Source organism: Microcaecilia unicolor, chromosome 1 (genome assembly GCF_901765095.1).
Source record: "Microcaecilia unicolor chromosome 1, aMicUni1.1, whole genome shotgun sequence".
Classification (NCBI taxonomy): domain Eukaryota; kingdom Metazoa; phylum Chordata; class Amphibia; order Gymnophiona; family Siphonopidae; genus Microcaecilia; species Microcaecilia unicolor.
The window spans coordinates 180173556-180198281 of record NC_044031.1 but is presented as its reverse complement, the minus strand read 5'-3'; the positions used below and the strand labels follow the sequence as shown (position 1 = coordinate 180198281).

The 24726-nt window shown below is 48.8% G+C and overlaps 1 protein-coding gene across 3 annotated transcripts in view; it reads right to left on the bottom strand.

Moving 5' to 3' along the window:
- KAT2B (lysine acetyltransferase 2B) overlaps positions 1-24726 on the bottom strand; it is a 341159-nt gene that overhangs the window by 302113 nt on the left and 14320 nt on the right. For all 3 annotated transcript variants that reach the window (XM_030202748.1, XM_030202756.1, XM_030202763.1), the window contains exon 2: positions 10578-10704. In XM_030202748.1, the coding sequence (XP_030058608.1) occupies positions 10578-10704 (127 nt within the window). The remainder of the gene's footprint in view (positions 1-10577; positions 10705-24726) is intronic.

The window sequence follows — 24726 nt, the reverse complement described above, 5'->3', positions numbered from 1 at the left end:
ATGTGCCTTTAAAGTGGAGCTGCAATAGCCATAACACCCCTGCTACAACTGGCAAAAAGACAGGAGCTACCTGTTTTTGCTATCCCCTCTATCCTGGGAAGAATTGCCCCTCTCCCATGGTGGACACTATTCTAAATGGGCGAGGGGAGTCCTCCAGAAGGCTGTGAATATATATATTGACTAAACATGACCTCTTTTATCTGACTCCTGATACCCATGAGTATCAGTAGGTGAATAAATATCCTATCCATACCTAATCTGGATTAAAAAGAATGCGCATTCTGCTAGTCCAATTTAAGAAGCAAAGAAGACAGGTGATAAAGAGATAGATAAAAGTTTATTGATTCTTACCAACACAGTATAAGGCAATCAGGCACATCAATCTGATTTCAGAGATCAAACGGGCAGCATGCCGGGAGGAATCTGAACAAACTCCAAACTCCTCCCAATTCTACTCTCTTTATATACACTTTTGAGTTCATTGAAAACTAATGCATTTTCATTAATTCTAATGGCCAAGTTGTTTATCCCAAAGTCGCTAAACCACAATCTCCGGTACCACCCCTATTTCAACAGAAAATTTCCCCACTCCTGCATCTGTCATGATGTTTTTCAGATAAACACTTTTTTTCTAACTAACTAAGATTGGGTAATTCCACTCTATAACTGTCACTTCAGAGTTTCCATTTTGTTTTCTGATTCCATCTTGTTTTCACATTTCTTTGTCCCTTCTTTTCCAACTCAGGCTATTCAGGTCTCAGTTCAGGCTTAAAAACTAGGCCAAACTTTTCCAGTAAGCTCCTAGTTATGCCAACCATCAGAGTATTGACTCTAGTAGCCTGGGCTCTATGGCTCAACCCTCCACCATTCCAGTGTGGGGGTCTCTGGCTGTATTATATCTTATCACACCCCAGGCAGATTCTTGAAGGAGCTGAATAAGCTGCGTCCAACCCTGCTGGGAGATGGAGAATACTGAGAGGCAGATGGAGCTAGCCGTCCAGGAGGCACTATGGTTTTCAGTGTTCTCTATCTCCCCCTGCTGGTAGGTGGACACAACCCATTCGTAATGGATTCATCTGCTGCTGATGACAAGGAAGAATCTATTAACTGATGGGATGTACAAAAGCACTCCCTAAATAGGGTGGGAACAGGCCACACCACGAGCCAATATTTGAGCTCCAAAAACAGGGCCCTGCTTCGCTGCAACATCCAGCCTGTAATGCCGGGCAAAAGAGAGCTGAGAAGCCCAACTAGTCGCACTACAGATATCTTGAAGAGAGAGTGCACTCGATTCAGCCCATGAGGAGGAAATCGCTCTTGTGGAATGCGACTTAAAATGCTTCAGGCGGAGACCGACCTGAAAGCAGATATGCAGAAAAAATGACTTCCTGAGCCAACGGGCTATAGTGGCCTTAGACGCCAGGCCTCCATGCCGAGGACCTGACAACAAGACAAAAAGGTGATCAGAAGTCCTGAAGTCATTTGTCATCTATAGATACAGCGCCCTGCGGACATCCAGAAGATGTAACTGCCCAAAGGAGTCCGGGAACTCTTCCCTAGAAAAGGAAGGAAGAAAAATGGGCTGAAACCACCTTAGGCAGGAAGGAAGGCACTGTACGTACCGTTACTCCGGACTCTGAGAATTGCAAAAAAGGGTCCCGACAGGACAGCGCCTGCAGCTCAGACACCCATCTAGCCGATGTCATGGCCACCAAAAAGACTGTCTTGAGAGTCGCCTCCTTCTCCGAAGCTCGCTTAAGCGGCTCGAAGGGTGAACACTGAAAAGCCTTCAACACCAGCCCCAGGTTCCAGGCCGGACAGGGCAACCGGACAGGAGGACGGAGCCTAAGCACCCCTCTGAGAAATCGGGCAATGTCCAGATGAGCAGCAAGGGACAAGCCAGCGGCCTTCCCTCGATAGCATGATAATGCTGCCACTTGCACCCACAGGGAATTGTAAGCCAGGCCTTTTTGTAAGCCCTCCTGCAAAAAGTCCAGCATTGCCGAGACTGTAGACCGCCTGGGTGTGATTGCCTTTGAAACACCCCACGCCTCAAATTTGCGCCAGATCTAAGCATAAGCTGCAGAGGTGGACCGCTTGCGGGCCTGCAAGAGAGTGGAGATGACCTTGTTAGAGTAGCCCTTGTCTCTTAATTGCACCCTCTCAATAGCCAGGCCGAAAGACCAAATTGGCAGGGATCCTCCATAGACACCGGACCCTGAACCAACAGGTTCGGCACCAGGGGCAAATGCACTGGAGCGTCCACTGACATCCAGCAGAGATCCGCATACCACGGACGCCTTGGCCAATCTAGAGCGATGAGCATCACCAGACCTCGGTGCTGTCAAATCCGCAGTAGGACTCGCCCTATCAAGGGCCAAGGAGGGAACACATACAGGAGCTCCAAGGGCCAGGGTTGAGCCAGAGCATTCAACCCCGCCGAGTGAGGATCTCTCTGTCTGCTGAAAAAGCGAGGTACCTTGGCCTTTGCACTTGACGCCATTAGATCCATTCCGAGAGTCCCCCATTTGACACAAATCTGAAGAAAAACTTCTTCTGCCAGTTCCCATTCCGCCGGGTCCATTTGATGCCTGCTGAGAAAATCGGCTTGCACGTTGCTCTGACCTGCTATGTGAGCTGGACAGAAGCTGCAGGTGTAGCTCGGCCCAGTGCCAAATCTGGGCGGCCTCCGCGGCCAGGGCCCTGCACTGAGTGCCTCCCTGACGATTTATGTATGCCACCGCTGTCGTGTTGTCTGACAGAACCCGGACAGCAGCCCCTTCAGAGTCTTTTGAAAGGCCATAAGAGCCTGGAATATCGCTCTCAGTTCCAAGCGATTGATGGACCACCCCGCTTCCACGGGTGTCCACAGACCCTGAGCATAGCTTCCCTGGCAATGCGCTCCCCAGCCCAAAAGGCTGGCATCTGTTATCACCAGGCACCAAGAAGGAAGCACAAGAGGCATTCCTTGGCGCAGCATCCTGTCGGAGAGCCACCACTCCATACTGAGCCGGGCTGCAGGGAGCAACGTTAGTCTGTGTTGATATTCCTAGGACATCGGAGACCATTGTTGAAGCAGGGCAATCTGCAGAGGCTTCATATGCGCTCTTGCCCAAGGAACCACCTCCAAGGTGGCCGTCATCGACCCCAGCAGCTGGACAAAGTCCCAAGCTCACGGCCGAGGCATCCGCAGGAGCAGACGGACCTGATTCTGAAGCTTGCACCGCCTTTGGTCGGGGAGAAAGACAAGCCCCGAGGCCGTGTCGAACCGGACCCCCAAATACTCGAGAGACAGAGGGGGTCAGGTGACTTTTGGGTATATTGACCACCCAGCCTAGCGCCTGCAGGACCGCAACCACTCTGGCTGTGGCAAGACGACTCTCGGTTGCCGAGTCCGCTCTGATGAGCCAGTCATCGAGATAAGGGTGAACTCTGATACCCTGTCGCCTGAGGCAGGCAGCTACGACCACCATTAACTTGGAAAAGGTACGGGGAGCTGTGGCTAGGCTGAAAGGGAAGGCCTGAAACTGGAAATGCTTTCCCAACACTGCAAAGCAGAGGAACCGCTGGTGTGGAGGCCAGATAGGAACGTGCAAATAAGCTTCTTTTAGGTCCAGAGACGTGAGAAACTCTCCTGGCTGTACCGCCGCAATGACGGAGCGCAGGGTTTCCATGCGAAAATGTCGTACTCTGAGAGCCTCGTTGACTTTTCGTAAGTCGAGGATCGGTCTGAAAGACCCGCCTTTTCGAGGTACGACAAAATTAATGGAATAGTGGCCGCAGCCGCGTTCGGCGGGAGGCACCGAGATCACCGCTCCGAGGTGCAGCAAGACTTGTAAGGTCTCCTCTACCGCCGCCTGTTTTACGGCAGTGCTGCATCGGGACTCCACAAACACGTCTCTCACCGGGGCACCGAATTCCAGTCAGTAACCTTCTCTGATCAGGTCCAGGACCCATTGACCTGAGGTAATCTTGGCCCACTCCTCTAGAAAGAGGGAAAGACGTCCTCCTATTGCAGGCAAGGAGTGGACCAGCGTTCCTTCATTGTGGAGGACGCCCCTGAACTCCTGGCCTTGAACCGGCCCCTGCGGAACATTTGTCCGAGCAAAAGGAGTTCCTCTGCTGAAAAAGGGCACGTTGAGAAAACCCAGCAGCGCGCCCCGGGCGATACCTGCGAGCTTCACGGAAGCGAGGTCTGGAAGAGGAGGGAAACACAGAACCCTTGGAAGAAGGCCTCGGCCTATCCTCAGGTAACTGCTGGGGTTTAGATTCCCCCAGGTCTTTCACAATCTTCTCCAATACCTCTCCAAATAACAGGAGGCCCCGAAAGGGTACCCTTACCTGTCACGTTCGTGATCGTTTCCTTGTCTGTGCTCACCTCGCCCCCTGGTGGCCAGAACCGGTGGCTGCTATGAACTGTCACCCGTTCCAGACTTCAGCCCAGGTCGGTCCGGATCTTCCGGGTTGCCAGACTTGCTTCTCTTGTTTGTGCCTGAACAGCACCCGTAGCTGCCTTGTGATTCCTGCAGCTAAACTTCAGCAGCTGATGGGCTTTATTAATCACCTGGAAACTTCTGTGTTTGCCTTTGCATCGTCTAAGGTTCCTGGTTTGTTGGTGCTTTGTTGCACTTCTGCCTAGTCTGGTTTCTTGTTTGAGTTTCTTGTCAAGTTCTAGTTAGTCTGTGTGTAGTTTAGCTTAGGTTTATTGCTTATTTCTTAGTCTTGTTTCTGGTTAGTATTCTTGGTCTAGTTTCTGTTTGTCTGCGTCTCTTGCTTAGTGGCTGCTCTGCAGCTTTCAGTCCTGTCTCTGTCAGTATTTGTACCCTGTTCCAGTGGCTGCTTGGCAGCTTTCAGTTCCTGTCCTATAGCTTGTTCCATTTCCTGCTTTGTGTAGTATTGTCTGTCTGTGAGTCCTAGCCCAGCTTCCTGCCTTGCTGTCCATGTATATTCCTTCCCCTCTGACCCTCAGTCTCTTTTCAGCCTAGTTGGTATCCAGTTCCTCCTGTAAGTCCTGCCGGCCGCCTGCACCCAGGGGCTCAACTCCTGAGGAACGGCGGTCAAGTGCAGTAGAAGTCAAGCTGTTCCTGTCAGAGTTCTGCCTTGTCTCTGGTGTGGGTGGTTTTGTCTGCCACTGCTGCTCCACAGCAGTGGCCCAAGAGCTCACAAACCTAGTTTCTGCTTTGAAAACCTGACATCACTAGTCTTTGCTTAGAAGCCATGTCAGCCGCCCAATGCCGCAGCCACAGACATCTGTTTAGCCAAAGCTCTGACCAGATCAAAAAGGGCATCAGCCAAATATGACAGGGCCGACTCCATCCGCGGGGCAACCTCAGAAAGGAGGCCCGCACCATCAGCGGGCTGTTCCACTGCTTGCTGTAGCCAGGAAAGACATGCTCAGGCTGCATAGGAACTGCAAATAGATGCCCTCAAGGCAAGGCCCGCAATTTCAAAGGGCCGCTTGTCGCGGTGGAAAATCTGGACCGCATTGGGATCATCCAAATCCAGTGACAAACAGGCACCCTCCTCTGGATCATCCGTCCCTGAGGGACTGCCAGATCCCTCAGACTCTCCACAGCCCGACCATGGGGGGGGGGGGGGTATGCGCCACTTTCAGACGGGTAATTTACCCGTCTATGTTTAGCATGTTTCCAACGCTCGGGGGAGGAAATAACCTCTGAAATCATCCCCGGGGCATCAACACCCGGAGGGAAGCCAGGATGCAACACAGTGTCAGACACCTGAGGCAGAGCTCTTTTCAGCATGAACGCCTTATGCATTAAAAGCACAAACTCAGGGGAGAAAAACTCACCCTGACCCTCCGCCTCCTAATTAGGAGAAACGGATGTAGGAGCTCCTCTGGCAGCCTCTAAACGAGGCATCCCCCTGCACTCAGACTCCTCCGCAACCGCGAGGGTCGAGGCATGTGGCGCTTCCAAAATGGCGCCCGCTGACAGCTCCATAGAGCGGGAAGAAACATTGCTCGGCATGCTCAAACCAGCGTGAGCGTCTAAGGAGCACGTTTTACACAGCCACGCTGCTGATCTGCGTTTACCACAACGGGAGCAGCGCTTAACTCCCTCAGCAGCCATCGTCCGTTTTTTCACAGGACAGAAATATAGCAATAAAATGGCGGCTTCACGCCAAAACTTACCCCGTTCGGAACGGCGTCCACGGGACCTCCCCAGAGGAGCTGGGCACCACTCTCACCTCAGAAGACTGAGTCAACGAGCTCCGGTCAAACTGCACAGAACCAGAATCACTGCAAAAAGCCTCAGAACAGCCACGCAGGAAAAGCGCTCTTTTTTTTTTTTTACGCTGTGAGGAAAGTTGGAGGCAGGCAGCAACAGAGGGACTCCGGGAGGCGGGGGGAATGGGTAAGGCAGGGAAAGGGCGAACCTATTTGCCTTTAAAGTGGGCACCACCAGCCACAACACCCCTGCTCAACTGGCAAAGCACAGGAGCCACCCCAGGCAGTCTGAACTCCAGGAGCTGATCAAGCTATGTCCACACCTGCTGGGAGATAGAGAAATACTGAAGGCAGTTGGGGGCTAGCTGTCCAAGAGGCACTATGGTTTTTCAGTGTTCTCTATCTCCACCTGCTGGTAGGCGGATACAACTCATCAGTTAACGGATTCCGAATATCTGCTGCTGATGACAAGGATAAATATATTTATTTTTATAGTGCCAAGGTGTACCCGGTGGTAATCAGGTAGTGTTGCGTGCTGCCTGGTTACCGCTGGGTTAGCGTGGGAGCCCTTAACGCCATATTGGGTGGCGGTAAGGGAGCCCCCCCCCACACACACACACACACTGATATGGCCACGCGGCAAGTGCTTTACTTGCTGCACAGCCATTTCCTGCAGGAAAGGAAGACTTCCATTTTACCCACTGTGGTAAAAGGGAGTCTCGGTGAGATGCCAGCACAGGCCCCCTTTTGCCGTAGCTTGATAAAAGGGGCCCTTGGGTTTATATTGTGATGGGAATTTTTTCTTTTGTTTATTTTACGTATATGGAGCTGGTGCAGGGAACAGCTCAATTTAAAATAACTTGACTTTGCAAAGGTATTCAATAAGGTGTCAGAGTCAAAGGCTGTTTGATCAAATAAGTATACAGAGCACCAGACATAACATTTAAAAATAAACAGATTTGTTTTAAAAGACTAATTCCAAAGAGTCCTAATGGCATTTGTTCTGCTTAGTGTTTTATGGTAAATACAATGCAGTACACTTCAGTATGATATACATGCAGCATAAGAAGCTCTTGTATAGCTCAGTTGCACTCCGCATACACATAGGCATCAAGAGCAGTACATTCAGGCATATCCAATTACACTCTGACATGCAGTCTGTCACAGCTCAATGCTTCAAGTTTGCAGGCTTTGCTGGCTTTGGCGAGCCACTTTAAGGTGAATTTCAAAGCAGCACTGATGCTAGCAAGATTCTTCAAATTATCAGCCTGCTTGTTTCTTGGTTTGGGGGGGAGGGGTGTCTTCTTTCTGGGACTTGTGTCTTTTAGAGCAGTCTCCAATCTTCACATTTGTTTATAAAAATAAATCTGTGCATCTTTAGGGTTTGATTTTATAACAGGATGCCTATGTGAGAGATCCAAACAGGTGCCTCTTTTATAAAGGCCCATGTGTCTTTATAGAATAGGCTCAGATCCAGCCCAATGGCAAACAAATGCAAATTTATACGTTCCAAATGTCAATACGTCCATGCATATTTTATAAAATACAAGTTTATTATTTATTTGGATTCTGCCCACACCTTTTTCAGTAGTAGCTCAAGGTGAGTTACATTCAGGTAAACTGGGTATTTCCCTGTCCCTGGAAGACTCAAAATCTAAGACCTGAGTTTACAAAGGTGCGCATTGCCATTTTTATGTTTAAATATTTTTATTGGGAAACCCCCATGATACCTGAGTCACAACATGCTGCGATCCCTACCCCACCCCCCGCCCGTCAACCGCACTTTTAACCAAATGGAATTTTCCTGAACACAAACTTACAAAACAGTGCATACTCGCTCCTGCGTTCTGCAATTATATAATTTCTTTCATGTCCGACTGACCCAGCAGTCCAATACTTTCTTTCAAGTAGGGGTCCCAGTTGTGTTCAGTTCTCTATTGATAAACTGCATGGCTGCTTGATCTGATACAAAAGGGATCCATTTCCCCTCATGTTGGATCTTTAGAGTGGCTGGATACAACAACATAAAGCGCTGATTTCTTTCCACCAGCGAGGCGCAGACCGGATGAAACTTCCGTCTCCTCTCTTGCAAGCTGGTTGAATAATCCTGAAAGATTCATATTTGTACTCCAGCGTATGTCAGGGATTCCCTTTTTAAGCGATATCCCCTAAGGATCTCTTCTTTATGAATATAGTTCAGTACTTTAATGATAACGACTCTGGGGCGCTGGCTGTTCTGGTGCTGTCTCCCGATCCTGTGTGCTCTCTCTAAACAGAGCGGCCCACGGCTGTCTGACAAAGCAAATTCTTTCACGAGCCACTCCTCCAAAACCTGGCTCAAATTTTTCTCCGGGATAGTTTCTGGCAACCCCACTAACCGGAGATTACTCCGTCTAGCCCGGTTTTCTAGCTCGTCCAGCTTCTCTGCCTGCTGGTTCAGTTTTTCTTTAAGGCTCTTCAACTCCGGGTCACACTGCTGCCATGCGTCCTCTAGCGCGGACACCCTCGTTTCCACCTCCGTTGCGCGGCTCACTAGAGTTGCCATCAGCCCATCCACCTTTCCCAAGCGGTCATTCAGCGATGTGAACCTGGGTTCCAGCGCCGTTTCCACCGCCACTACCAGCTGTGACAGTTGGCGGGCCGAGAACTCCGCTTCGTTTCTCGGCGTTCCGGGCACCATCTTGGATTCGCTGCTAGCGCCAGCCGTTTTTTCCTTCTCTGGCTTTGCACTTTTACGCGATGTTCCCGGCGACATGGACACCAGATATTGGTCCATGCACTCTCAGCCAGCTATAGTTGACCAGGTCAGTCGATTTCGGGGCTATTTGCAGGCAGTATCGGGTGGGAATAGGGCAGGGATCCCGGAGCAGTGCGAAAGCGTGGCTACTGCTCCCATTTTTAATGTATGTTAATGTTTGACGCGCGTTAAACGCTGACACACCTTAGTAAACATACCCCTAAGTTTGTACCTGAGACAATGGAGAGTCAAGCAACTTGTTGAAGATCACAAGGAGAAGCAGTGGGATTTGAACCGCCCACCTCTGGATGTCAGGACAGGTGCTCTACCCACTACACCATTCCTCCACTCCATGTGTGTAACACAACCTCACTCCTACTCAACCCTACACCCAGATCACATGAATGCGAGACTCACACATTTTACACAAGTATGTGGTCGCACAATTTTATGAAAGCCCTTTTTTGGAATGTAAAACAGGCTCTAAAAATTGTTCCCCACCCCTCATTTTTACAGACCTCCTTCCTTACTTACACACCTTGTGGAGCTCTGAATACAATAAGCACAGCAGAGACATTGGCTTGGTGCACAAAGATAAAGTCTCTCAAAAGCTTTAAACTATAATAGCTCCTTGAGAATGAAATAAGAAAACAAAGACAGCAAACTAGAAATCTTGTTAAGATTGTCTGTATGGAAGTGCTGCTTTTAATAGGATTATCTGAACTGCTGCTACCTACAAATCACTGAAAAAAGTTCTTTATGGACCTTCAAACAACTAAGACTCACCAGTGCTTCCTTCAAGATTTCCTTAATGCCCATAAAAAGGAAAAACAAATCATATATCTAAAAGACAATGGTCAAACAGCATCAGCAGACTTTCCTAAACATGTGCATGCACACTATCCCTCGGCTTTTATGCACAAGCAATTAACTAACAAGTTATTAACTAGCAATAAATTATCAATTACTGCCATTAAGTAGCAGTAATTTGATTGTGTGTGCACATCCTCCTGCACACTATTTTATAACCCCACAAAGGTCCCATAGAGGCCCTTTTACTAGAGGGATACCGCGTGGCAACCGGGAACTACTGCCGGTCCAATATGGCCTCCAGCAGTACTTCTACCTCAAGTGCACGCCATTTCTAGTGCAACAAAAAATTTTTTACTGAAGCTAATCAGGCAGCGCATTACTACTAGGTTACTGCGGGAGCCCTTACCACCACCTGAATGGATGGAAGTAAGCGCTCCCTGTCGAATGGCCATGTGATAAGAATACTCTTACTGCAAGGCCATTTTTTAAAGGGGTTTTTAACCGCTGCGGGAAAAACAGCCCCTGGCACTATCACAGGGCCCTTTTTCCCCGCAGCTTGGTAAAAGGACTCCACAGTGTGCAACTCAAAAGGGGCTGTGGGCCAGGGCCATGGTAGAGGCATCCCAAAAATTTGCATATCACCATGCCAACAGTTGGGCGCCGGCATTTATACCAGGTTTCAGCTAGCGTGAATACCGGTGCCCAAATCTGGGTGCAGGAATGGGCTGTAAGCGCTATTCTATAAAGAACAAAACTCAGAGCTTTTTAAAGAACAGTGCTCTGAACTGATTTTCTCTGGTGCCCAAATTTGGGCGACATTTACAGAAACATAGTGCTTACCCAGTGAGTGGCCACAGCTTCGGCATGTCTCCGTTAGACTGACAACTGGCTGGTGCAGATCCACCCTAGGAGGTGTGGGAGGAGGATTAGGGTTTTTCCATCCATTACATTTACAAGATTCCTCAGCCTAAAATTTAAAAGATATATAATGACAATTTATACATGAGATAAGTACGGACTTCAGTTTGTTACCATTATAAAAGAGCTTGGTTTGCTTAGCTATCACAGAAGCTTTTGATTTTCCCTTTGAACCTATGAAAAGCACGATAAAATTCAAAGATGTTATTAAGCTCTATGATCTTGTTAACAGGTTTTATCGAAGGAGATATTTTCCAACATGAAAGTCTATGGGATTATAGTGTCTGGAAGCCTCTCTGAGAATGTACAGATCTCTTTTAAAGTCAGACCACTCATGGAGTAAAAGGCAAAGGGACCACCAAAAAATTAGTCATGCCCTGCTCAGAGCCCTGTATCAAGTAAAGATAGTGTGATTGCATTACCTGCTGTGGTGTACAGCGCTGTGTATGCCTTGTAGCGCTATAGAAATGATAAGTAGTAGTAGTAGTAGACTGTATGAGAGTGACTTTATTTCATCCTGAATGAGATTTGCTCAGTGTAAACAGTGGGAAAGTGACACAACACATGCCTTGTTTAGTTTCTGTTGTGCAGCAGGGGCAAACCTTGAAGAAAGCCCTGAATAAGGTTCATGAATACAGTATTGAATTATAGTAATGGGCAGCCAGAAAACATAAGTACATAAGTAATGCCACACTGGGAAAAGACCAACGGTCCATCAAGCCCAGCATCCTATCCACGACAGCAGCCAATCCAGGCCAAGGGCACCTGTCAAGCTTCCCAAACGTACAAACATTCTATACATGTTATTCCTGCAATTGTGGATTTTTCCCAAGTCCATTTAGTAGCGGTTTATGGACTTGTCCTTTAGAAAACCGTCTAACCCCCTTTTAAACTCTGCCACCATCTAACCCCATTTTAAACTCTGCCAAGCTAACCGCCTTCACCACGTCCTCTGGCAACGAATTCCAGAGTTTAATTACGTGTTGGGTGAAGAAACATTTTCTCCGATTTGTTTTAAATTTACTACACTGTAGTTTCATCGCATGCCCCCTAGTCCTAGTATTTTTGGAAAGCGTGAACAGACGCTTCACATCCACCTGTTCTACCTCCACTCATTATTTTATATACCTCTATCATGTCTCCCCTCAGCCGTCTCTTCTCCAAGCTGAAAAGCCCTAGCCTCCTTAGTCTTTCTTCAAAGGGAAGTCGTCCCATCCCCGCTATCATTTTAGTCGCCCTTCGCTGCACCTTTTCCAGTTCCACTATATCTTTCTTGAGATGCGGCAACCAGAATTGAACACAATACTCAAGATGCGGTCGCACCATGGAGCGATATAACGGCATTATAACATCCTCACACCTGTTTTCCATACCTTTCCTAATAATACCCAACATTCTATTCGCTTTCCGAGCCACAGCAGCACACTGAGCAGAAGGTTTCAGTGTATTATCGACGACGACACCCAGATCCCTTTCTTGGTCCGTAACTCCTAACGTGGAACCTTGCATGACGTAGCTATAATTTGGGTTCTTTTTTCCAACATGCATCACCTTGCACTTGCTCACATTAAATGTCATCTGCCATCTAGCCGCCCAGTCTCCCAGTCTCATAAGGTCCTTCTGTAATTTTTCACAATCCTGTCGCGAGTTAACAACTTTGAATAACTTTGTGTCATCAGCAAATTTAATTAGCTCGCTAGTCACGCCCATCTCTAAATCATTTATAAGTACATAAGTACATAAGTAGTGCCATACTGGGAAAGACCAAAGGTCCATCTAGCCCAGCATCCTGTCACCGACAGTGGCCAATCCAGGTCAAGGGCACCTGGCACGCTCCCCAAACGTAAAAACATTCCAGACAAGTTATACCTAAAAATGCGGAATTTTTCCAAGTCCATTTAATAGCGGTCTATGGACTTGTCCTTTAGGAATCTATCTAACCCCTTTTTAAACTCCGTCAAGCTAACCGCCCGTACCACGTTCTCCGGCAACGAATTCCAGAGTCTAATTACACGTTGGGTGAAGAAAAATTTTCTCCGATTCGTTTTAAATTTACCACACTGTAGCTTCAACTCATGCCCTCTAGTCCTAGTATTTTTGGATAGCGTGAACAGTCGCTTCACATCCACCCGATCCATTCCACTCATTATTTTATACACTTCTATCATATCTCCCCTCAGCCGTCTCTTCTCCAAGCTGAAAAGCCCTAGCCTTCTCAGCCTCTCTTCGTAGGAAAGTCGTCCCATCCCCACTATCATTTTCGTCGCCCTTCGCTGTACCTTTTCCAATTCTACTATATCTTTTTTGAGATACGGAGACCAGTACTGAACACAATACTCCAGGTGCGGTCGTACCATGGAGCGATACAACGGCATTATAACATCTGCACACCTGGACTCCATACCCTTCCTAATAACACCCAACATTCTATTCGCTTTCCTAGCCGCAGCAGCACACTGAGCAGAAGGTTTCAGCGTATCATCGACGACGACACCCAGATCCCTTTCTTGATCCGTAACTCCTAACGCGGAACCTTGCAAGACGTAGCTATAATTCGGGTTCCTCTTACCCACATGCATCACTTTGCACTTGTCAACATTGAACTTCATCTGCCACTTGCACGCCCATTCTCCCAGTCTCGCAAGGTCCTCCTGTAATCGTTCACATTCCTCCTGCGACTTGACGACCCTGAATAATTTTGTGTCATCGGCGAATTTAATTACCTCACTAGTTATTCCCATCTCTAGGTCATTTATAAATACATTAAAAAGCAACGGACCCAGCACAGACCCCTGCGGGACCCCACTAACTACCCCTCCTCCACTGAGAATACTGGCCACGCAATCCTACTCTCTGCTTCCTATCTTTCAACCAGTTCTTAATCCATAATAATACCCTACCTCCGATTCCATGACTCTGCAATTTCTTCAGGAGTCTTTCGTGCGGCACTTTGTCAAACGCCTTCTGAAAATCCAGATATACAATATCAACCTAGCACAGACCCCTGAGGAACCCCACTAACTACCCTTCTCCATTGTGAATACTGCCCATTTAACCCCACTCTCTGTTTCCTATCCTTCAACCAGTTTTTAATCCACAATTGGACTTTTCCTCCTATCCCATGACCCTCCAATTTCCTCTGTAGCCTTATTCCATGTTCTTTCCCATGTTGCTTCTGGTAATGCTTGTTATCTTCGTTTTCATTTGGCTATTTTTTTTTTTTTAATTTCAAAAGAGTTTATTAAGGTTCAAAGTAGAAAGATAATACAGTAATATTGTCACAACCTCAACAGTGTTGTAGCAAGCTCATAATACAAAGCCAATAAGTCAGTTTATTCCTTCAACATCTGACCCCCCCATCCACCCCCACCCCTCATCCCATGAACCTCCCCCCCCCCAACCCCCTATCAATCCTCACAGAGTAGATTGAGAAGAATCAGGGCAAGCAGTCCACTTCACATAAGGGTCCCAAATACGCGAATAAGTCAACCATTGTCCAGAACGTATGGCTGTTAGTTTGGACATCAAATGGATATGGAAAAATTAGTTATTACCTGATAATTTTCTTTCCATTAGTCCCGATAGATCAATCCAGAGACTGGTGGGTTATGTCCCTCTGCCAGCAGGCGGAGATAGAGAGGACTTCTGAGGCTCTATATGTGGACATGTACCACCAGCTCAACCTCAGTATTATTCATATCAAAGCCATTGATCTCTTTGTAACACCAACTGTATATTATACCCTGTAATGACGATGCCATAACAGGACTCTGTAAGCCACATTGAGCCTGCAAATAGGTGGGAAAATGTGGGATACAAGTGCAATAAATAAATAAATAAACTCCCAATAGAGAGCTATTCTCCTGTTTTGTTTTTGAGAATTCAAGGACACCCTACCACCGCAAACGCGGGAGGAACTCATGCAGCTCACAGCAAATAAAGAAGTTGCTCCAAAACATTTGAAACAAATAACGACTCATTACAAACTGGAAACTCTTAAACCTGAAATAACCAAACACAACAGATACACAGAAACTTCCAAGGAGGGCCTCTGGATTGATCTGTCGGGGCTAATGGAAAGAAAATTATCAGATAATAACTAATTTTTCCTTCCATAGCGTCCCACAGATCAATCCAGAGACTGGTGGGATGTACCCAAGCAGTACTAAATAGGGTGGGACCCCGAGACCCCAGTTTGTAGCACCGAAGCCCCAAACGCCACCTCAGCCCTGGCTGCCACATCCAATCTATAGTGCTTTGAAAAGGTATGCACAGAGGACCAGGTCGCCGATCTACAAATCTCTTCCAAAGAAACCGACCTAGACTCCGCCACAGAAGTTGCCTGAGCCCTAGTGGAATGAGCTCGGAGCTAAACCGACGGTTCCCTACCAAATGCCATGTACGCTGAAGCAATAGCTGCCTTTAACCAATGGGCCACCGTCACCTTAGAAGCTTGCTGACCCTTCCTAGGACCTGCAAACAGAACAAACAGATGATCCGAGCACCGGAAGTCATTGGTCACTTCCAAATACCTGATAATAGCCCGCTTAACATTCAGACACCGAAGAGCATGAAACTCTCTCGGATGATCCTCCCTACAAAAAGAAGGAAGACATAGCTGCTGATTCAAATGAAAACGCGAAAGAACTTTGGGCAAAAAGGACGGAACTGTCCGCAGAGACACTCCTGCCTCTGTAAAACGAAGAAACGGATCTCTACAAGATAACGCCTGTATCTCTGAAACATTCCTTGCAGAAGAAATAACCACCAAAAATACTGTCTTCAACGTCAAGTCCTTAACAGACAAGTGAGACAGCAGTTCAAAAGGAGGCCGCTGTAAGGCCTTCAACACCAAATTCAAATTCCAGGAAGGAAAAACCGAGGTACGCGGCGGGCGCAAATGATTGTCCCCGCGCAAAAACCGCACAATATCCGGATGAGCCGCTAAGGATGCCCCCTGTAATCGGCCTCAAAAACATACCAAGGCCACCACCTGAACCTTCAAAGAGTTCAATGACAAACATTTGTCCAGCCCATCCTGCAAAAACGCCAAGATAGAAGTGGCCGGAGGCGAAAAAGCCGACAAACCGTCCTCCGCACACCATGCCTCAAAGGTGCGCCAGACTCTAGCATACGCAGAAGAGGTGGAACGCTTCCTAGCTCGCAACATAGTGGCAATCACCTTATCCAGATATCCTTTCTTCCTCAAAACTGCCCTTTCAATAGCCAGGCCGTAAGACTAAATGGGGCGGGATCCTCCATAAGGATGGGACCTTACCGCAAAAGCCCCCGACGAGCGGGCAGCCGTAACGGCTTGTCGACCCAAAGACGTACCAGATCTGCGTACCATGGGCGTCTGGGCCAATCTGGTCCCACAAAGATCACCCGACCCGGATGATTCGCCACGCGTCCCAAGTTCCTGCCTATCTTTGACCACGGAGGAAAAACATACAGAAGAACCGTTAGAGGCCAAGGCAGAAGAAGTGTAGCGATCACCCGAGACTGGGGATCCCTGCCGCGGCTGAACAACTGTGGCACTTTGGCATTGGACGCCCGTGCCATCAGGTCCCAAGCTGGAACTCCCCAACGACTCGTGATTACTACTACTACTACTATTTAGCATTTCTATAGCGCTACAAGGCATACGCAGCGCTGCACAAACATAGAAGAAAGACAGTCCCTGCTCAAAGAGCTTACAATCTAATAGACAAAAAATAAATAAAGTAAGCAAATCAAATCAATTAATGTGAACGGGAAGGAAGAGAGGAGGGTAGGTGGAGGCGAGTGGTTACAAGTGGTTACGAGTCAAAAGCAATGTTAAAGAGGTGGGCTTTCAGTCTAGATTTAAAGGTGGCCAAGGATGGGGCAAGACGTAGGGGCTCAGGAAGTTTATTCCAGGCGTAGGGTGCAGCGAAACAGAAGGCGCGAAGTCTGGAGTTGGCAGTAGTGGAGAAGGGAACAGATAAGAAGGATTATCCATGGAGTGGAGTGCACGGGAAGGGGTGTAGGGAAGGACGAGTGTGGAGAGATACTGGGGAGCAGCAAAGTGAATACATTTATAGGTCAGTAGAAGAAGTTTGAACAGGATGCGAAAACGGATAGGGAGCCAGTGAAGGGTCTTGAGGAGAGGGGTAGTATGAGTAAAGCGACCCTGGCGGAAGACGAGACGGGCAGAAGAGTTTTGAACCGACTGGAGAGGGGAGAGGTGACTAAGTGGGAGGCCAGCAAGAAGCAGATTGCAGTAGTCTAAACGAGAGGTGACAAGGGTGTGGATGAGGGTTTTGGTAGAGTGCTCGGAAAGAAAGGGGCGGATTTTACGGATGTTGTAAAGAAAGAAACGACAGGTCTTGGCAATCTGCTGGATATGAGCAGAGAAGGAGAGAGAAGAGTCAAAGATGACCCCAAGGTTTCGAGCTGAGGAGACAGGGAGAATGAGAGAGCCATCAACAGAAATAGAAACGGGGGGAGCGGGAAGGTGGGTTTGGGGGGGAAAATGAGAAGCTCGGTTTTGGTCATATTTAATTTCAGGTGGCGTTGAGACATCCAGACAGCAATGTCAGACAAGCACGCTGAAACTTTGGCTTGGATGCAAGGTGAGATATCAGGGGTAGAAAGGTAGATTTGGGAGTCATCAGCATAGAGATAGTAGGAAAAGCCATGGGATGAGATTAATGAGCCAAGGGAAGAAGTGTAGATAGAAAAGAGGAGGGGACCAAGAACAGAACCCTGAGGTACGCCGACAGGCAGAGGGATAGAAGTAGAAGAGGAGCCACCAGAGTGAACACTAAAGGTGCGGAGGGAGAGGTAGGAACAGAACCAGGAAAGGACAGAGCCCTGGAACCCAAGTGAGGACAGGGTATCGAGAAGTATGCTGTGATCAACAGTGTCAAAAGCAGCGGAAAGATCAAGAAGAATGAGGATGGAATATTGACCTCTGGATTTAGCCAGTAATAGGTCATTGGAGACTTTAGTAAGCGCAGTTTCGGTTGAGTGGAGAGGGCGAAAACCAGATTGTAGTGGGTCAAGAATAGCATGTGAGGAGAGAAAATCAAGGCAGTGGCGGTGAACAGCACACTCAAGTAATTTGGAGAGAAAAGGAAGGAGGGAGATGGGTCGGTAATTAGAGGGACAAGTAGGGTCGAGTGAAGGCTTCTTAAGGAGAGGTGTGACCACAGCATGTTTAAAGGCAGCAGGGACAGTCGCAGTGGAAAGTGAGAGGTTGAGAATGTGACAGATAAAAGGAATAAGAGTAGGAGAGATGGCATTAAGAAGGTGGGTGGGAATGGGATCAGAGGAACAGGTGGTACATTTTGAGGAAGAAAGGAGAAGTGTAGTTTCCTCAATAGTAACTTCAGGAAAGGAGGAAAGGGAATGAGGGGAAGGAGAGAGAGGGGAACGGACTAGTGGAGGGAGAGGTGGTGAGGTAGAGAAAGCAAGGTTTATTCTTTTGAACCTTGTTGTGAAAGAATTCAGCAAGGGTCTGAGGAGATAATGAAGGGGGAGTTGGGGGAGGGGGCACCTTGAGGAGAGAGTTCAATGTGGTGAAGAGAATTCGAGGATTAGAGCCAAGAGAGTTGGTCAGTTGGATATAATAATCCTGTTTGGCACGTAAAAGAGCAGATTGGAAGGAGGTCAGCATGAACTTAAAGTGTAAGAAGTCAGCAAGGGCCCGAGATTTCCGCCAGAGGCGTTCGGCGGAGCGGGTGCAGGAACGTAGGTAGCGGATATTAGAAGTTAGCCAAGGTTGGGGTTTTGTACGCCTTACAGGGCGGGTCATGATTAACGAAAACAACTGATCGGAGAGCTCCCACTCCCCCGCATCCAACATATGGCGGCTCAGAAAATCCGCCATCGTGTTGTCGGAAAGAACACGAACCGGCCTCTCCTCTACCTCCGTGTGAAAGGCTAGTAACACAAGGCGTACCGCCCTCAGTTCCAACCGATTGATGGACCAAACCGTCTCCGTTGGAGACCACGTCCCCTGCGCCTTGAACCCCCGACAATGAGCCCCCCATTCAGAAAGTCTGGCATCTGTCATCACCACTATCCAGTCAGGCACCAACAGGGGCATCCCCAGAATCAACTTGTCGGTTCGAAGCCACCAACGCATTTCCATCCTGACCACAGGTTCCCATGATAATTGGACAGCGTAATCCTCCGATACTGGAGACCAGCGGCTCAATAGGGACTGCTGCAGACACCTCATGTGACTCCTGGCCCATGGAACCACTTCCAACGTGGTCGCCAGGGACCCCAACACCTGAACATAGTCCCAGGCCTTGGGTGCCGGCATGCTCAGCAGCCCCTGTACCTGCTGCTGCAGCTTCAATCTCCGGCATTCTGACAAGAAGACTCTGCCCACCCGGGTGTTGAAGAGAACTCCAAGGTATTCCAGGGCCTGAGATGAAACCAAATGACTCTTGTCCAAGTTGACGACCCATCCCAACGACCGCAGTAGAGCGACGACCTTGTCTGTCGCCTGTGCGCTGACCCGAAAAGACGGAGCTCGTATCAACCAGTCATCGAGATACGGGTGCACTTGCACCCCTTCCTGTCGCAGAAACGCTGCGACCACTACCATAACCTTGGAAAATGTCCAAGGAGCAGTAGCCAGGCCGAAAGGGCCTAAAACTGAAAGTGTTGACTCAGCACAGCAAACCGAAGAAACCGATGATCAGGTGGCCAAATGAGAATGTGCAAGTAAGCTTCCTTGAGATCGAGGGAAGTAAGAAACTCCCTCGGCTGAACTGCTGCTATCATGGCACGCAGAGTCTCCATACCAAAGTGACGTACGCGCAGAGCTTTGTTTAAGCCCTTGAGTTCGAGAACCAGACGAAAGGAACCCCCTTTTCTCTGGCACCACGAAATCAATGGAATAACGGCCTAGGCCGCGCTGTGCCACCGGAACGGGCACGACCGCCCCCAAGCAAATAGGATTGTCCGTCTCCCTGACCTCCGCTCTCTTTCTTGGAGACTTGCAAGGTGATTCCACGAAAAAATCGGACAGATTCCGGACCAATTCTAGCTTTTAGCTGTCCCGTATCACCTCCAGCACCCACTCGTCAGACGCTACCCTGGTCCACTCCTCCAAAAAGAGGGACAGCCACCCCCCCTACTGACCCTGGAAGATGGACTAAGACCCCATCATTGGGTGCGAGAACCCGTGGGGGGTCTAGAGGCCGCGCCGCCGGAGCAGCGCTCCCCTCGAAATGGCTATTGCTTCTGAGAAAAACGAGATTTAAAGAAGGCCACCGACCTGCCTGGGCAATAACGCCTTACCTCCCGAAATCAGGTCCAAGAAGGACCCGTGCGAGACGCAGCTCTAGGCCTGTCCTCTGGTAAACGGCACCCCTTCGAGTCTCCTAGATCTTTAACGATCTGATCCAGCTCGTCTCCAAACAGCAGCTTGCCCTTAAAGGGTAAACGAGCAAGACGAGACTTGGAGGCTGTATCTGCCGACCAGTGACGAAGCCACAGCCAACGGCGAGCCACCACTGAAAGGGCCACCTCCTTGGCCGAAGCCCAAAGAATATCGTACAAGTCTGCCAAATACGCGAGTCCAGACTCGAGCAAAGGCAATTTTGCCACCAGCTCCTCAGAGGAGGACACCTTCTGCACCCATGACAGACACGCTCGAGCTGCATAGGACCCGCAGACCGAGGCCTGCAAGCACAATGCTGCTACTTCGAAGGAAGCCTTTAAGGAAGACTCTAACTTCCAATCCTGAGGGTCCGTAAGGGCCGTCCCGCCTTCTACCAGCAAAGTAGTTCTCTTAGTCACTGCTGTGATCAAAGAATCCACTGCGGGTAAATGCAACCCGTCTCGTTCTACTACTACTACTACTTATTATTTCTATAGCGCTACTAGATGTACGCAGCGCTGTACACTTGAACATGAAGAGACAGTCCCTGCTCGAAGAAGATATAAACGCGTCATACCTCTTGATACGCGTAACCCTGCCTCCGGAGTGTCCCATTGCGCTGCAATGAGCACCTTCATAGCATCATGAATATGAAAAGTACGGGTGGCCTCTTAGTCCCTGGCATTATAGATGGAGCCGCCGAACCACTGCTGTTCGGCGCCGAGATATTCAGAACCTCCAAGGCGCTGACAATTAGGCTCGCCAATTCATCCTGCCGAAACAACCAAGATACAGTGGGATCATCAGCTCCTCCAAACTGCGACTCCTCCTCCTCCATCAAAACAGACCGGGCCAGTTGGGAAACATCCGACAGCTGGACGTTATCTACCTCAGAACCCACCGAGCTTCCGCCTCCTACAAGTCCAAGCAATGCCTCTTAGGCAAAAAAGGAGGAGATGCCGAGGGATCATCCTGAGGGGTCCTAAAGCCACAATCACTGTCCAGCACCCCCCCCCCCCCCCGGACCTTTTTAGCAAAAAAGCTCTATACAAGAGGAGAACAAACTCGGGAAAAAAGGGCATTCCCAATTCCCCAGGATCCCCACTCTGACCTCCTGCCCGAGGCAGGGACTGCCCCCCTCGGCAACGGGAGGCCCAAAAAATGGCTCTCCACATGAATCCAAGATGGCAACCACTCCACCTTCGCACGGGAAAAACCTCGAGCCGGCACTGATTTCGCCTCCGCTCCCCCGGCGTCCGAACTCAACGCTCCGGCCCCAGCTGACCGAGAATGGGTAAATTAGACCTTACCTGCTAATCTGCTTTCCTTTAGTCCCTCCGGACTAGCCCAGAATGTGACTGATGGGTTGTGTACGCCTTCCAGCAGGTGGAGACTGAGAAAAAAGGTTACGACTCTAGCCAGCCAATAAGAGCCCTTGCCAGCTAGAGAAAGATCCAGTAAGAAAGTACCAAAGCAGAATTAAAGCCATAAGAAGGAATACAGAACCTGTGCATCCAAAAACCTGAGCAGCCACCGGCACGTTGCCAACAACGGGTTAATGCCTTTAAACATATCACGGTCCTTTAAACCGGACAGTTCAGTAAAATTCTTTACAGTGTTTTTTTTTTCCCAACTACATAAATCAACCAACTAACAACACAGCTCCAAACAAACACAGATATCTAAAGGGAGGGATCTGGGCCGGTCCGGAGGGACTAAAGGAAAGCAAATTAGCAGGTAAGGTCTAATTTACCCTTCCTTAACGTCCCTCCGGACCGGCCCAGAATGTGACTGATGGGAAGTAACAAAGCAGTGAAAATATGGGAGGGACCCTAACAGCCCTGCTGAGAAACGCGCGCTTCAAAATCAACCTGACTACGACTGAGAATGTCTAAACGGCAGTGCTTAGAAAAAGAATGTAGAGACGACGAGATCACCGCCCTACAAATGTCTTGTGGAAGCCCCCGACAACGCTCTGCCCCCGAGGCTACCTGACCTCATGTAAAATGAGCCTTAACCTGCTACAGAACAGGTTTACCAGAAAGAAGATAAGCTGAAGTAATCATGAAAGTCATCGAAAAATAGTAGGTTTAGAGGCCATGAACCCCCTACGCTCACCTCCAAATAGAACAAACCATCAGATTGGCGGATGTCATCAGTAAAACCAATATAGTGCTTCAACACCCGTATGATATCCAAATAGTTCAAACAGCTCTGCTCCTCTGAACCGGAAAAAGAACCCAACACAGGCCATAGCACCGGCTGAGAACCATGAAAACCGAGTCACTACCTTGGGAAGGAAGGAAGGGACATTCAGCAACACTACTCGATCTGAACAGAAGTGTAAAAACGGAGATCAACACGGCAGCTCCTGCAACTCCAAAACTCGCCTAGCCGAAACAACAGCTACGAAAAATACTGTCTTCAGAGACAAGTCCTTCAAAGTACAGTACGACAAAGGCTCGAAGGGAAGCTTAGCAAGAACTCCAAGCACCGAACTCTGATCCCAACGAGGAAAAGAACATTGCAAGGGAAAACGAAGGCTATTAACCCCCCTCAAACAAACGCACCACATCCAGATGACTAGGGAAAGAGGTCCCTTGAATATGAACATGAAAAAACTACAAAAACCGTGACCTGCACCTTAAGAGAAGCCAAAGAAAGGCCTTTGACAAAACGCCCCTGCAACAAGTCCAAAATTACGGAACCGAAGCACTTAAAGGAAATAGGCTAAAGGTTTTACCCCAGCCCTCAAATATCCTCCAAGGGCGCACATAAATCAAAAAAGCGAAGCATAGAAGCAAAGAGTTGAGCAGAATAACCTTCCTTAATCAGCTTAGCCCTTTCAAGAGCCAGGGCGAAAGACAGCATCGATCCAGATCCGGATGAACGACAGAACCCTGCGAGAAGAAACCTCACTGGACCAGAAGGCTGAAGGAGAGGTCCACTCGAAGACGTCGAAGACCGACGTACCACTCCCCTCGAGGTCAGACCAGTGCCACCAAAATCAGACGTCCCCTGCGTGACTCGACCTTCTGAAGAAGAAGCCCTATCAGAGGCCATGGAGAAAAAACATACACTAGGCAGGCTGACCAGGACTGAAGAAGAGAGTCCACGCCCTGCGCTTTGGAATCCTTGTACCGACTGAAGACCAGAGAAATTTTGCATTGCTGACGAAGGCAAACAGATCCATCCTGGTAGACGTCCAACAATCGAGGAACAGCCACAACGCCACTTTGGATAGAGACCACTGTCTGAAATCGAACATGTGATGACTGAGAAAAAAACTGCTTGAACATTAAGGATCCCTGCTACATGAGCCACTGAAAGAATCACCAGATGAGCGTCCGCCCATTGAAGCCATAGCTATGCCTTTCGCTGCAATTGCAGAGATGTCATTCCTCGCTGCCAAAAGATATATGCGACCAGTGCGATACTGTCTGAGATTACTCGAACTGCTCGGCCTCTCAAAGAAGAAGAAACCTCTGGAGCACCAGACGAATCGCTCTGGTGCGAAACAGGTTTGACTGAAATAATGTCCTGTGAAAAGACCAGAGACTGAGCAAACTGCCTCTGACAGTGAGCTCCCCAGCTGTGGAGACAGGCATCCGTCAACAGTACAGACCAGCAGGGCTGATCTAAAGGAGTACCTTTGGTGAAATTGAACTCCCGAAGCCAACAATGTAGACTGGACCTCACCTGGAGTAAAAGGGGAAAAAAAAATATGATGAAGCGAAACCTTCTAAGATGACCATCTCGACAGTAACGACCTCAGAAAAAAACCTCATGTGAGTCCTAACTTAGAGCACCGCCTAGCTCGCTACCGCCATGGTATACAGGTACTTATTTGTACCTAGGGAAATGGAAGGTTAAGTGACTTGCCCAGAGTCAGAAGGAGCTGCAGTGGGAACCAAACCCAGTTCCCCATGATCAAAGTCCACTGAACTAACTGCTAGGCTACTCCTCCACTCCACTTTGGATTGGCCTAGTCAAAATCCAGATTTGAGCCCAACACAGATGCTGTGGCAGGACCTGAAACAAGTACTTTTACGCATGAAAGCCTAAGTATGGAGGAAGTGACGTCGGAGCTAGAGAATGGCTGCTTAGAAACGGAGCTCCACTGGAGTCCGAATAAAAGTAATATAATCCCCGAGCCAGAAAAATCGCTACCACGGAGCAGTGCCACAATCGGGGCTATGATGGCAGCGAAGAAAAAGTTGTCACAGTATAAATTTGCCTCGGAGAAGTCCGGAGCGGGTCAGAGCGGGGCACAGAGAATTTCGACACGAGGCGCGAAAGGCGCCCGAGGAGTTAGAGTCAGACATGGACACTGAAGCTGCAGAGGCTGGCGATATGGCAGTGAATATGAGGGAGATTTCACGCTGGTTTAAGGAAATGAAATTGGAACTTATAGCGACCCGAAAAAGTATACAAACGGCAGTGGCGGAATTGCACGCCGAGGTGAAGGAGATCGGAGGTCGGAAGGCGGAGACAGAGGAGAAAGTAGAAGCGCTGGCAGAGGAGGTTGGAACTATCCAGGCAGGACTTGCGACGGGGCAACAACAGAGGGAAGAGCTGGAGAGAGCGATTGAAGATTTGGAGAACAGAACACGGAGGTGTAATTTACGCATCAAAGGAGTGCCCGAGGAGGAACAATTTAAAGACGCAGCGGCGGTGGTGAAAGAGCTAAGTACATATATTTTGCAATCT